Here is a 15,804-nt window from a genome sequence, read left to right as displayed (position 1 = left end):
TCCTAATAGAATTATTATACATCTCAGTTTCACATAAATATTTGAAAGGGTTTTTAGTGAAGTGGATAAAATAAGGCATTTTACCAATTTTAAAACAAATTTAAAATAAGAACAAATATATAAGTAAAATAACCTTTTATTTTATAAATATTTGTTTTTGTGCTTTTTATATAATATTTAATTTTATGTGCGCTTATGTTAAGTAGTTAGCTTTTAATAATATCATTTTTTAAATGTTATAAATTCATGCATTCCTCTGAAAGAAAATAAGGTGTAGTGTATTGTGAGTATTACCTTGTTTATATGTAGTTTTTGGGAGGTTTTTTTGAAAGCCCTTAGACAAACCTTTCATCACATTATTTCATACCTATAATGTTAATACTTGTTATTTGTTAGTAAATAATATAAACCTTGCATTATGTTTAAAATTCAGGTATGTGTAGTATTAATTTTATATTAGTTTTAATAATTATAATAGATAGAATGAGATAAACAGCTTAGAAATTAAAAAAGAAGAAATTCTCTTATAATTAAAAAATATATAAGAGTATAAAATCTTTGCGTAGTTTTGCATATTTCTTCAACTTATTTGAATTGAAAATGATTTTAATACGAATTGCAATCTCTACCCTGTTATAATAGGATGTCTTATTTCCAAATAAAATATACGCTATACTTTGATCTGTATTACAATTTGGAGATTCTAAAGTATATCAACTCTAGTGAACGTGACATGAGATAAAGTTAACATCCTACTTACTATAAATGCGAAAGTTTGTAAGTATGTGTGTGCGTTTGTTGCTCTTTCACGCAAAAACTACTGAACCGGTTGCAATGAAATTTGGTACGTAGACAGTTGAACAACTGGAATTACATACACAACTTTTTATCCCGATATTCCAACGGGATACGGACTTACGCGAGTGAAGCCGCGGGGCGCAGCTAGTGTTAACTAATGATGTTTGTAATTTCTAAGATATGTGTTTTGGTTTGTTGATTATACACGGTACATATTTAAAATACAATTCATTACAGTACAAAACATTGGAATGTTAAATCTTCAGTCTATGTGATTAAGTACGTCTTGACTTTTGAATAATCACAAAAGTAAATTAAAATGCGATACAAATTCAAAAATATCTCATGTCATTTTGTCTTTTTTTTCTTCATCTTTTTTCTTAGCGATTAGGGTATGTTTAGCCTTTTTTAATTGCTTTTTAACTTTATCCTTGACTTTATTTTTCTTCACGGGTGTAACAACCTCGGTCGATTTAATAGATGAGCTGTTAGAGTCGCTATTTCTCTGAGCTGAAATATAACAATATCTTTTTATTAAAGTCTTTTCTATGCAATTAAGATGTTGAACATTAAACAAATAGAGATCAGAATTAAACAAAAGCAATCATAATGGATTATTTAAGAGGCTACACTACATATGAAATTTCAATTATACATTGAAACAATAGAATTTTAATAATTTCTACATCTTAATTTTAGTTAAAAAGTTTTGATTTGATTTACATGTTCAATCCATGATATGCTCAATTAGCCATAAAATATTTACGAATTCATAAAGCAATATAATAATTTGATTTATATACCTCTCTTACTGGCGATGGAGGCAGCGATTGCCAGGTCTTCTTGCCGCTCACGTCTTCTCTCCGCATCAATTTGTTGTACCAATTCATCCCTCATGCGAACAATTTCTACCAAACGGCATACCAGTTGCTCCTCACGAGCCTAAAAATTACAATATTTTGTAGATACAAATAGTTTTCTCTCCAACTACTATTTATGACCTACTTAAAATCGTTTAAACTATAGACCTTGTTGTATTGACAGATTCCATAATTTATTTGGGGGTTTTTATTATTTTTTTTATATATGAATGGTAAACAAATATTGTGCTCCACTCTGTAAGCAACAATTGACTAACTTTATCTTTTCATCGTATTTATTGTTAAAAATGCCTTATCCATTTATTTTCATCATTTAGCTAAAATTGAAATGAAAATTTACTTACTTTGTCAGCGTCAATACGATTAACTGCAGGACGAGATTGAATGACTCTAATTTCATGTTCAATATCTGCCTGCTCCTGTTCCAGACGCTGTTGTCTCCGACTGAAAATAATTATTTTGTAAATACGTAAGCTAGGTACTTAGTAAAAATATGATATTTATATAATTTAATAGAAAATTTATGGTGAGTATATAATAGTAAAAAAATAACAACTAGTACATGATTGTAATTTGTAGTCTCACATAGCATTGTATAAATATTTGAAAAAAAATTAAGAATAGAAAAAGTTGCTCATAATCATTAAATTTTAGAAGTATGCACTTGATAAAAGTACATTAAGTTGTATTCGGAATATAGCTGTATGCAGTATTTTAGATAAACTTACATATACATTAGTTCAGTTTGTTTTCTAAACAAATCATTCTTTTCATTGACTAGTTCACATAGTTGAATAACTAAGTCCTCTATCTCTTCCTGGGGCGCCATTGACGCTTCATCACCTATAACAATGGAACCTCAACAATAAAAAATATAATATATTTAAGCAAATAGAAATCATACACACAAAAAAGAATTAAATAAATATTTTGATTCTAAATAAATCTTTGCAATCACTCGATTGGTGCTTTACTTTTGAAGTTAAATATGAAGAAATGGTTGTATAGGAATTTATTGAGAACTTTAAAGAAATCATTCGATTGACGGACCGTTGCATTTTGGCAGGTATCTGGACTTATTATTATTGTTTGAGTGTATTAGTCGTTTGTAATCTAACGCCATGTTTATGATTAGTACAGTTTGTATAGTAATATAAATTTGGGATACTCGTGACTAAACGTATTAACGAATTGATTCTAAACCAATTCAACTGTATAAAGATCATATTTTCCGTGTTTAATTTTATAACAGTAATTCTTGTTTCGAAATTAAACGCAAAAAAAAAAATTTCAAAGGGAGTGGTAATTAATACACAACGTTATTACTATTTGCATTATATACAGAAGAAATCGCCTATTTAGCCACCACCGTTTACAGACCTATAGACCTAAGGTAATATTCAAACTGATGTGCATGTGCTGGAAAGTTTCTTAAAATACTGTGAATAAATGTGCAGTCATTTAATTTACCCTCACACTTGTCGCGTATCATCTGCTCGATGAGGACACCCTGCCTCTCTAGTCCAAGCTGTTGCGTCTCAAGTAAATCTAGTTGAACTTGAAGTTCCTCCGGTGACATTTGCATTTTAACTTCACGTCGTTCAGGTAAGGGTAAGCCTGGTGCTGGTCCTTTCGTTTTACGACCACCTTAGAAAACAAATTTAATCAATAAATATTAATGTGAAAGTACCTGCAATTTGGATTATAACAATTTCATGAAATATAAATAACATTAGTTATTATTAATTGAATTAAATTCATTTGTAAATTCTTATCTATAAACATCATTAATTCTAGTATAAATATTGTTTTGAAACTTGATTGAATTATTTCTTTTAAAATCATACCATCAGATAGATTGCTGCGTGTGGTCGAAGTATCTACGCCTCGCTCGAGCGAGCCCCCACAGCCGGACACATTTGATAGGCTGTCGAGTGGTGAGGGAGCGGGACGCTTTTTCCTTGAATTTGGAGTTAATTTGCCAAACGATTTCTGCAACAAAAAAGAAAAAGAAATGAGATACATAGTGAATCCTTTATTCTATATATATATATATTGTTTGGAAATAGGTCATGTATATGCTATGAATAAAAAAGTAGTGTAGATATTACAGTAAGTTGAGTATTGGTCATAATATGTAATTATAGTATGCTTCTTAGTTTTACATTTTCCAATTAAACAGTATTGAGTAAACAGACTGAAATTATAAATAATTTCTTAACAAGCAATATAACAAAATCCATGTCTCTCATAAAATTCTGCTTTTTCTTTCTATTGCAAAATACATAAAAAATATGTATTATTTGATTCATTAGAATGAAAGAGAGTATTAACTGCGCGTCTTGTAAACAGCCGATGTCCCTATTATATACAACATTGTTGGTGTTTAACCTGCCTATCATTTTGATAAGTCATTGATATACCTGGTCGGAATGTGCAGTGGACGTATGTGAACTCATAGAGGATAGACTGGCCACATCGTCCATAGACGTGGCAGGCATGTCGTGGTGTTCACTTATACTGATAACGGGCGGAGGAGGCGCCTTTGGCTTCCTGCGGCGAGGCGTGCTCGACGGTAGGTTCGGAGTACTGGCCGTGATTGGAGATTTGTGCATGCTACTGAAAACAGCAGAAATACATACAAACATATAATTCCCATGACAAATAGTTAAATGAGTGTCTGTGTAACTTCAAAAAAAGTTGTAGTTATTACTGAATTATTATATGTAATGTATGTTCCTTTTTCACCTTTTGAAAAGTCTTGCAAAATATTTTTCAAACTTGTCATTTACCAATGAATACTACAGGATACCTTAGATTCAATTTTTATTACGCAAAAACGGCTACATCAATTTGGATTAAACTTGTTGCACTGATAGGTGGTAGCCTCAGTATTTTTACAACCACCATGGAACTGAGCGTAAACATTATAGAAATTAAGAAAATATTAATAATGTTAATTACGTAAATAATGCATACACATTATTATAATTAAAATAACTTATAAGCATGTGCAAGTCTATGGTAATGCTATAGATTAATTACAATAACACAGTTATTTAAAAATTTCTGGCAGTGTCTTATAAGTAATAATTTTGAAACTAAATAATTTTTTTCAATATTTTTTACTGTTATAATAATGTTTTTATTCAACAATATGAAAATCATTTCAGATATTAATAGTTTGGCAATTATTTTTACTCACAACCGCTTTAGACAGCACAGTTCGTCTTTTTTTCTCACCATTGCAATAATATACTGGCTATTACAAGAAAATCATCTTTAGGTTACAGTTTCTTTCTATTTCGTGGCTCTATAATATATAATTCTTGGCTTAACATCTATACTAAAAATAAAATCAATCTCTGTTGACTAATTAAATTTCCATATCGAATTTTGATTAGTTATTATCAGTTTTTTAAGCAATGTAACTTTAACAGTTAATAATAACTGGCTTATGAGACTGTCATACACCTACCATAGACACCACTATCACATTTCGCACCAAAAGCCATGTATGTTACCAAAAGAAATAAGTGATTTATTTATTTATCTATTTTACTGACCTCATACTGTCATACTCTTCATCTGTAGAAGGTTCTTCGCCATCAGACCAAAACGGGTTATACGCTGTTATGTGCCGTTTGCTGTAACAATGATTTAATTTAGATATTTGCCATAAAAATACAATTTGTAAGAAAAAAGAAAAGATATTATCTTTATCCCATGTTTGTGTAATTGTCTTGTGATTGGAAATGCTTAAGATTTACACTTAAAAAGGAATATCTAATATATAAAATTCTCGAGTCACAGTTTTCGTTGCCATACTCCTCCGAAACGGCTTGACCGATTTTGATGAAATTTTTTTGTGCTTATCCGGTATCTATGAGAATCGGCCAACGTCTATTTTTCATCCCCCTAAATGATAATAGTAAGGCAGAACAGTGTTTGCCGGGTCAGCTAGTGTAAGTATATATTTTGAGAACATAAAGAACATAATTAATATTTACATAGGTGTTGATGATTGTACATCCGGAATTTTTGGGGGAGAACTTATAGGAGGCACTGCATCATCTTCATCATCGCTGCTTCCAAATGGGTTGGTACTCACTCTCCTTTGAGTTTGCTGAAGCTCAGGCTGCAAAATACACAATTAAATATATCATCTTTAGTAACATACATACATATTTTAATATAAATATAGTGCATACCAATAATATATTAAATGCAAAATATGTCAAATACTAGGGAAACGTAATACTAATAGTCTTAATTACTACAATTACTTACCTCGTCCTCTTCATCAGAGAAGGGATTTAAATAGTCAGGGTAATCTTTATCGCTTTTCTTTAGTTTTTCATTATTGTCATGTTCAACTTTTTTATTCAATGCACTATTTTTTTTTCTTCTTGGAGGGACATTTATTTTTACCTCTGTCTCCTTTTGAATAGATATATCCAAATCCGAATGTGAGTTATGATCTATTAATTCTGTGTCTAATTTTTTATTTGTGCTTTGAGCTAACCTACTATCATCAGTTATATTACTTTTTAAATCATTTAAGGAAATGTCATTCTTTGGAACACTTTCTGTTAAATCATCTTCAATATCTGGCTTATTTACTTCTGCTTCTTTTGCTTGGGATTCCAAATTTTGTTGTTCAGTTAGTTGCGTTTGTAAAAAATTTAGTTTATCAATATTACTTTTATATACTTTTTCTGGAGTTGATCTGTACAATATTTTGTTTTCTTTTTCCAATAGTTCATCATCATTTCCATCTGTTACACTATGAGTACTTTCCATATCACCACAATCTTCTGTTTTAGTGCTAGAACTGCTAATGTTATTAGCACTATCCTTATATTTATTACTAATCAAATTATCTTTTAAACTAATATTTCCTAATTTATTTTCAATACTGATATCTTTATCTATGTTTTCAAACATATTTATTTTTTCTGAAACAATATGTTAATCTTTATTGAAATAATAAACAACAGATTAAATAATACATATTCAGTTCAGGTACAAATTTTTTCCAATAATGTATGTTATTTTTATTAGAATATGTTCAAATTTATATTTTATGTAACTTATAACTTGATTGTATAATACTATTTTATGTTATACTCACATTTAAAAACTACATTCTGCTAAAATTTCTTTTACCGAAATATTTATTTAGATTAACCACATTGTGACTTATTGAAAGTCACTGTTTTATTTGAAAAGTGATACCTGTTTTTATCAGAAATGGAATAATTGATGCAACAAAGAATTGTAACATAAGTATATTATGCACATGCAACATTCAATTAGTTGTAATTTTCTAATCATAAGCTATAATCTTCATCTGTTGCAATAATTATGTTAACAACACACACACACACACACATGCAGGGAAAAGAAAGAGAAAAATTACGAAAACCTCACCTAATATTGACTGGGGTCTTGTTTTATCCCTTGTAACCTTTAAGTCATCCTTTAAGGTTTCTTGGTTTGTGCTACATGTATCATTATTGAATGCCAGCATTCCCATTTGATCATTATTGTTAAGATATTTGGATATATTCTTTTCATTTTTACAAGTATCACAAGAAAATTCATTTTCTTTAATAATATGAAAGTTTTTAGGATTCAAATGTCCAGAACATTTGGAGCATCGGAAACATTGTCTATGGTACAGTTTCTGTGAGACCATAAGTCTTTGTGCTAGGTATACAGGAAGTCCACAAGCGGCACACTTGTCCAGAGCCACTTTTCCAAACTTGATTGGTGTCTACAAGATTGAATAAAAAGAGTAGAAAGAAGTTCAAAGAATAAAATTAAATATGACAACACAAGTGCTACATAAGCAGGCACATACTGTAAGATACATTTTTATGCATATGTAAATTAGTAATACTAACTGTTGATTGTGAAGATGGCGATGATTTCGACTCACTCTCTGAAACCTTTGTATTAACTGTAAAGCAAATGAATGTGTTAACATTACATGTGAGAAATACATGAAGGCATATATTTACCAAGCATTACTTCAATAAGTTTATGTCAAATTTGTAATTATTTCTTCATTCACCTGTGTGTCCAAGACGCTGATAGAACTGAGACAAATATGTTAGTATTGATAGTCTATCTGGCACATCATTTTCTACCATATCCTCAGGATCTAATAGTGCTGGAATGCCTAAATGTTTTTCTGCAATACTATATGCCAAACGGTTGTTTTCATAAATGTTCTCAGGATCTAATTTTGACAGATCTCTGAAAAGTTTATGATCATTTCGTATATAAGAACAACTTTTAAAAAGTTTAGAATAAGAATTCAATTGTAAAATAATCAATATACGTACATTAAATCGGGCCTAAAGTGATGCACAAGTGCACAAAACGCCATTCCATTTCTCCAGGATGTTGTCATATTATCTATCTGAACATCAGGACAGTCTCTCACCAGTCGTTTGCACCATAACTCGAGCGCCTTTGTTCCTTTTACTTCCGACATGGTATAAAATGTTTTGTTTATAACACTGATTAGGTCACGAGAAACATATTATTAAAACCAGCGGCGAGTCATAAAATATTAATAACGTGTAAGTTATTCATCGTTGGTAATTGACATGAATTATTATTTTGGAATATGTTTATAATTGTATATTATAGATTCATATTTTCATAAACCAATTCAATATCATTAAAATTTCAAAAATAAGATCGTGTTCTATCAATTGAAAGTGCTTCTAGTTGTGTGATGTGTCAAACTGTCAACATTTTAAATGTCAAATAGCAAAAATGACCTCAAAATGACAAATCAATGAAGATAAATAATTTACTGGCTACATTACCTACCATGCATCCACATCAAAGAGTAGTATAATAATACGGGTCTTCCACATATAAACAGAGAAACACACTCCACAGTGTACTTTCATATATCAAAGAATACTATTCTTTGTCTACGTTATCACACGTGCTCATATTGCTAATATTAAAAAGTAATAAAGATTTTGACTTAGATTACGCTTAGATATCGCTATTTTTGATCATGGGAAACAGGCACACTTTGGCACAAGTTTCGCATTGCGAAAAGTACCGCATCCGCATCCGCACCGGTGAGAGAAGTGGCAGAGAGCCGTACTCCAGCCTGAGCGGTATTTATTTTCTAATGCTCTCGTTAAAGAGCTCAAGTAAACTGGAGACGAACATTATTAAAATATAAAGGAAACTGAGCAACTTTTTAAAGCTAGCCCATTATTTGCTAGTTTCTGAATAGTATACATACTGAATTAGCTAGATGGAAATAATTCGTGAAACTCCTAATATAATCTCTTCCTAAAGGTCATCATCTTTATAAATCTTATACAGCGCCAGGATTTCCTGACATTGCCGTCTTTTTTTCAAGAGGTCTTTTAAAAAAAATCTAGTCGCTAAATAAATGTGATAAAACATCTTTGATTTTTTTTTAATATTAATATGTAGACCCTAATGGTTAAACGGCATGATTATGTTAGTTTTTTGTGTTACTTTTGTCAAACGTGCTAGTGAGTCGCTTGATGGCATGCAACCACCACATTGCTGGGAATGGACAAGGACATGAGCCTCTGATTGAGTGGGTGACTCACTGTACGAAACGTAGCATTCGCATGCTATTATTTAACGCCAACATTCTGTGCAAAAAAAATAATACTGCAGTGAATGTAAAATGATATGAATGAATAAGATCAATCTATTAATCAATCTCTTGGGATAGATTTAAGATAAAGCTAAAGTCCATTCTTATCCCACAAAGCCTTTTATGACAAATTACTTTACATTTTCACTACATAGTATAAACAAAGCCGCTTTTTCTATCCTTATGTATGCTATATCTTTAAAACTACCAAGCGGATGGGGATTTTTTTAAAGATAAAAACTTAAATGTTTGATGTCATGTGCATGGGTGTATTTTGGGCACTGCAAGGTGGGACAGTCGCTCTTTAATCAATTTATCCTTAGTAAAGTTATCAATTTTAATGAATAATTAGAGTTATGATGCTATATGCCTATTGTAATCTCCAAATAATCAAAGAAAATTTCATAAGAATGCGATGTTACACCATCGTAAAATGTAGCCTATGTTACTCTCTAGCCTCCTAATTATGTCCAGCCTCAAAAATTATATCTTAAAATCGTTTCGTTGTGACGTGAAAGTTAAACAAACAAGTAAACAAACTATCGCGTTTTAAATATACCTGATATGAAATAAGTTTTGACAAATTGTTTAAAATTTTCGTATTAAGTAACACAGCTTGCCCCTTTTTTTCTCTATCAAATTAATGTTACTAATTAATCATTTATTATAATCAATTAAGGCTTTCTTTACATTTATAGATATACCAGCTGTGTCTCGCGGTTTCACCCGCATAAGTCCGTATCCCGTAGGAATATCGGGATAAAAAGTTGCCTATATGTTATTCCAGTTGTCCAGCTACCTTCGTACCAAATTTCATTGCAATCGGTTCAGTAGTTTTTGCGTGAAAGAGCAACAAACACACACACATTCTTACAAACTTTCGCATTTATAATATTACTAGCTGTGCCCCGCGGTTTCACCCGCGTAAGTCCGTATCCCGTAGGAATATCGGGATGAAAAGTTGCCTATATGTTATTCCAGTTGTCCAGCTACCTACGTACCAAATTTCATTGCAGCCGGTTCAGTAGTTTTTGTGTGAAAGAGCAACAAACACACACACATCCTTACAAGCTTTCGCATTTATAATATTATAGTAGGATAAAGTTTATAATATTATGTATGTAGTAGGATAGGATTGTCACGGTTAATTTCAATATTGTAAAGTAGGTAAAATTATCCTTGTAATCAGTTCTTAAGGTAGTTGTACATAACAACACATGACACTTTGATAAATGCTTGTTTATTTACTGGCGTAATTATGAAATTGTATTTATATTAACAACTAATATTGTGATGTATTATCAAAGCAGTAAAATACTTATGAGATAGAGAATTCTGATAAAATTAAGAAACAATAGAAATTTTATCAAAACCAATTAATTCTTGAAATGAGCATTGTTTGGAATGATCCTAACACCTATATCCTAATATTTTAACGTTATCACAAATCTTCCCTAGGGAAAATAATACACTATCATTTATAAGTGATCATAATATTATGTTACTTTAATGAAAAATCATTATCATATCTCTATATTACATTATCCAATAACATTGGCTCTTGATCTATGATCAAAGATAAATGATAGTGTAATATCCCCATCAGGAAAATCCCGTGACTCATTATTGTAGATTTTCAATTGGAAAACATGTCGACTGATATCGAAGCTGAACTTATATCTCTATTACATGGCTTGGTTGGCACCAACTTAAAATTTATGTAATTATTTTGAGTCTAGACGTTGCTACGGTTTGGCAAAAAGACGCGGGTTCGAATCCCGCCTCGTGATCAATTTTTTTCTATTCTTTCAAAATTTCTCATGGGTCCACTTGTTAGTAACAGCTTCTTATATAACTATGTTAGTTTTAATTTTTAGTTTTATAGCATTGAATTGCTTTATATGATTTAAATTCTAAACTATCTAATCTAATCTAAATTAAAAATAATAATACTTGATTTATTATTATTAGCTTTAATTGAAGAATAAAATATAATAAAGACAATCAAAGACGAAATATTTTCTTAGATGATATTTTGATATTAATATTTTAATATTTCCTAGATGATATGTAATATTATATGCCACAAGAATACTATACGTATAGACACAGAATAATCAGTACAAGTAGTATAGAGTCCAGTGAGGGTAAGTTTATAAATGTTTATATGGTTGGTCAACATATTGTCATATTATTATAGCTTAAATTCTTAATTATTGTATGTATAGGTTATTGAATTACAATATTTATAACATACAAAATAAGCGATGAGAAAATAAAACACTTTGTTTACCGAAACAAATACTTTTTATTTATAAATCGCAGACTTATCATTTATAGCCCTCATATTTACAAAATATTATATATTATTTTTTTTTGATTAGATAAATTTAATGAATTAATTCTGTAACGTGAGCAAATTATATATATGTAAATAATTGTGGTTCATCCTAGGATTGGGCGGCATATTCCATTAGCGTCCGGTCGGTATCCAGAAGGACATTGCGATGGGACGCTGATTATGTTTTTATTATCCACTTCAAAGTTTATTTCTGACAAGTTAATTTCATCAATTTCGCGACCTTGGGTTTGCCTGAAATTTAGCACAAAAAATAAATTCTCATTAGGTGTCTATCTACCTATCTTAAGACACTCGGATTAAACATGCAATTTTCAACAGCAATTTAATGAATTTTAGAGACTTTTATTAGTTAGATTTTTTTCCGTTCCGTTTTCACCGTCGGCATGGTCGGCCGATAGAAACGGCTACCACCGCCCATGAGCATTTAGACAAGCGTAACAAAAAAAGATTGCCGGCTTCAAATTGGAAATAAATTAAGAAAGGATTGATGAGAGTATTAAAGGAAAGGATTGGTAAGGGTAAGGAAAAGGATATAGGCCTCCGGCTCCCCCACTCACCCACGAACGAATCACAGCAGAATGCTATTTCACGCCGGTCTTCTGTGGGGGTGTGGTACTTCCCCGATGCGATTTGGCCCAGTTCCTGCCGAAGTATGCTCGATTACCACATACAAAAGATTTGAGATTTCTCTTCGTATGCAATTTTGCATTTTTGCATTAGTTTAGCTACCTAATTGCTGTTAAAATTTTGACTTAGATAGCCAGGCATTTGACTGCAACACACTTTTAGGAACCTATAGGTTGGCATAATATATATCTACTAATAAATTTTTGACATAAATAAATTTCAGAAATTTCGACGATGTCGATAAGAATACTGATTCTCTGACATACAAGTATACTTTCAGCGCTATGATCGTAAAAATAATCATCTAATAATAAAGTATGGATGTTATTATTTGTAGATATCGCTTATATTATTAACAATGTATGTTGAAAGAAAACTTTTGTATTTTTAATGTTTGTAATGTTTTCACGCAAAAACCACTGGACCGATTTAAAAAATTCTTAATTTTTTTTAATCGGTTGAAAAATAACAATTCCTTGCAATTGTTTAAACAATACGGCACCGGGTTGCCCCATGGCAACATGCATTTATATAAACATTAATGCTATTTAAACTATGTCTAACGAACCCAAACTATAGAACCTATGTAATTATCTTTTACCTAGAAGTCGTTCAGTGGTATATTGTACATATTACAAAATGCAGATAAATATCAACATGAGTATTTAATATGATATTTTTTAAATAAAGTAAAAAAAGGACACATCGCACTTCACACAAATAAACTTCTTATTCGTTTAAAAATTATCTACCCAGCATGCATTTGGATAGTATAAATTACAAGTTTATTATACTACTGTACTGGTACTGATGTTCTGCCACAGTAAGAACGGCGAATTTACACAAGCGATTTTAATTTTAATAATCTTAATACGCATATGAGTTCTAATCAATATACAGATTTCGGTATAGCCTATTCTTCATTGATAAAAATTAAATCAATAACACTGATTGCACAAAATACCAAAGATTATTTTTTATTAAGGATTTCGTAGAACTAGGTATAAAAAATATAGATAGCCTTATTTACTTATCTTATTAAAGCTTATTGAATTGGCAGTTTTTGTATGCATAAATGAATAAATCCGTGCTTGTATTTAATTTAATTAATTGTAAATATCATATATGAGTAGTTATTTTATAGATTGTATTATACAATGGATTTTTAGGACAAAGCTTACAGGATTGACTTGTTTTGTGTATTACCACAGATAATATAATATTATAGTAGTATTACTTAATATAACTCCAGATGTCACGGCATACTCCATTTACAAGTTCTTGTCCCGGAGGGCAGTTGTCTGGTACAGAAATCACATTGCTAGGTAGACTTTCAGTTCTGAAATTAAATTAAATTAATTTTACTCAAGAAAATAGAGTTCACTAGATGCTCGACTCGGCTCCGGCTAGGATATTGTTCTTTAAATAATTTTAGGACAAAGCTCACAGTATTGATTTCTTTTTCGTATTACCACAGATAATATAATACTATAGTAGTATTACTTACTTAATGTAACTCCAGATATCACGACATACTCCATTCACAAGTTCTTGTCCCGGAGGGCAGTTGTCTGGTACAGAAATCACATTGCTAGGTACACTTTCAGTCCTGAAATTAAATTAAATTAATTTTATTCAAGGAAATAAAGTTCACCAGCTGTTCGTTTCGGCTCCGGTTGGGATATTTTTTTTTACGTATTTTTGTTTAGTTAACAGTTATTATCCGTTCTTAGCGGATGCATAGTAGTGGCTATCTGTATGCGAAATTTCAGCCCGTACGAGCCAAAGTTTGAGTTGTGCTTTGAATGATTAGTCAGTAAATCACCTTTGTGTTTTTATTTATATTTACAAGAGATAGAGCGAAGTTAGTTAAGAATATGCATATCAAAGTTTACAGGATTTACTAATTTTTAGTTGCTTACTTCATGTAATATAGGATTCTCCAAATATCACGACATACTCCATTCACAAGTGCTTGTCCCGGGGGGCAGTTGTCTGGTACAGAAATCACATTGCTGGGTACGCTTTCAGACCTGCAACAAGACAAGTGATATATGTTTATTTAAATTTACTAAAGAAATTGTAGCAATTTAAAAACATTTATTATACTTTAAGTCTTAGGATTTAGGCTTTCTTGCTTTACTTAGAATGCTATTTGTTTACGTTGTTTTATTACTATCAAAGATCTTGATTTAATGATTTTTAACTTTAATTTCTTTAAACTCTAAGGTATTTTTTATATAAAATATGTTAAACTGTAATTTGAATATGGACCAATCAGAGCAGAGTAGGTGTTTCGAGTGAAGTTGAGGTGCCATATTTACTTCAATGTAGCAGCCATGTTTTGCGACACATTTTTGACTAAGATTATTCGATCCTGTTGGATCGCTTTTTTAATAATTATAATTTTAAACCCGCAGTACGCCATGTGGTGAGGTGATAGGGATAAGCACCTTCGCGGCCCTTAGTTCTCCCGAGGAGGTCCCTGTGCTCGACTCTGGACAGTCTCGGAGTGAACAATGATGAGGTTCAGATCCCCCAACGCTGGCATGCCTTAATTGGCCATCCAGAGTGGAGATGCAAGAGTTATATGCTCGGGGGTGGAAGTATCTAATGGCGTAATAACGGGGAAACCCAATCCTGGCCTTTGGGCCCTCGATGGTGATACCGGCGTCGCACCTCTCTACACCATTAGCCGTTCAGCTAGTGTTGCCGCTTTGTAGCCAGTTCTTGTAGCTTACTTGGAAACCCATCGACCGAATTGGCATGCCACTGTTGGCCACTATTTTTCTATTTTCTAAGTTGAAAAGGTCCATAGTTCGCCATAGACCCAACCTACCATTCTATCGATCTACCCGCCTCTTTCCATAGCCCAATTTTGTTCCGTTGCATTTTTTTGTAATAGTCCTACATCGGCCGCGGGCTGCCCAGGGTTGTATATTTATGTAGTGCAGTCATGGGCAGGCTGCGGCTGCCGTCCCACAAACACATAAAATTTTCTTAAGGGCCTCTGTGTCTTGGACTACGTATGCCTTCCAAAAGACCGGGTACTTTCCTTCTGGAGGTACCCGAGTAATATGGAGAGATACTAACACAATAATAGTAAAATCAGATTCTACTGTTAATATCTATACTAATTAAATACATTTATTTACACATTTCAACTTCATAAATCAATTTTTATTAAACACATTAAAAAACAATTTAACACATGGAAACCAAAGTTGAGCTTTTGCAAATAAATACGGTCTCTAATAGAATTTTTTAAAATTGCATAAATCCATTTACCCTATATAGTGAACAAAAAATATACATATATATATACCCTACGTGTATCTTCTTAACCCACAGATTGCTTGAGTAGAAACTCGGACAATATGAGGTAATAAAAGTTCAACGACATGTGACATCTGCCAACCCGCACTTGGCCAGCGTGGTGGATTATGGCCTGAACCCTCATAGGA

The 15,804-nt window shown here is 31.5% G+C and overlaps 1 protein-coding gene across 3 annotated transcripts; it reads right to left on the bottom strand.

Annotated features, from left to right (window-relative positions):
- Positions 1–118: 118 nt before the first annotated feature.
- Positions 119–8,439, bottom strand: LOC119835059 (MICAL-like protein 1). 3 transcript variants are annotated; one of them, XM_038359672.1, is made up of 14 exons: positions 8,033–8,439; positions 7,759–7,943; positions 7,589–7,644; positions 7,113–7,458; positions 5,970–6,637; positions 5,690–5,817; positions 5,246–5,326; positions 4,103–4,298; positions 3,527–3,671; positions 3,150–3,326; positions 2,408–2,522; positions 2,024–2,123; positions 1,602–1,740; positions 119–1,308 (listed from the first exon to the last, which is right to left on the bottom strand). In XM_038359672.1, the coding sequence occupies exons 1-14, from the start codon at positions 8,182–8,184 to the stop codon at positions 1,142–1,144; spliced, it is 2,655 nt and encodes an 884-aa protein (XP_038215600.1). In that variant the 5' UTR covers positions 8,185–8,439; the 3' UTR covers positions 119–1,141. The 3 variants fall into 3 exon arrangements, with proteins under 3 accessions (XP_038215600.1, XP_038215602.1, XP_038215601.1); XM_038359674.1 differs by having other exon boundaries at positions 3,156–3,326; XM_038359673.1 differs by having other exon boundaries at positions 4,103–4,295.
- Between the last annotated feature and the right edge of the window lie 7,365 nt (positions 8,440–15,804).

The sequence above is a fragment of the Zerene cesonia genome, chromosome 20, assembly GCF_012273895.1.
Source record: "Zerene cesonia ecotype Mississippi chromosome 20, Zerene_cesonia_1.1, whole genome shotgun sequence".
In the NCBI taxonomy this organism is placed as follows: domain Eukaryota; kingdom Metazoa; phylum Arthropoda; class Insecta; order Lepidoptera; family Pieridae; genus Zerene; species Zerene cesonia.
The sequence above is the reverse complement of the archived record's forward strand: the minus strand, read 5'-3'. Positions and strand labels throughout refer to the sequence as shown.

Bases quoted from the DNA above. Each gene is read 5' to 3' on its own strand.
- LOC119835059 (XM_038359672.1), bottom strand. From the start codon at position 8,184: ATGTCGGAAGTAAAAGGAACAAAGGCGCTCGAGTTATGGTGCAAACGA. The intron at 7,645-7,758 runs GTGAATGAAGAA...TTTGCTTTACAG, and splicing joins TCAGCGTCTTGGACACACAG to TTAATACAAAGGTTTCAGAG. The intron at 4,299-5,245 runs GTCAGTAAAATA...TGCTGTTTTCAG, and splicing joins GAAGAGTATGACAGTATGAG to TAGCATGCACAAATCTCCAA.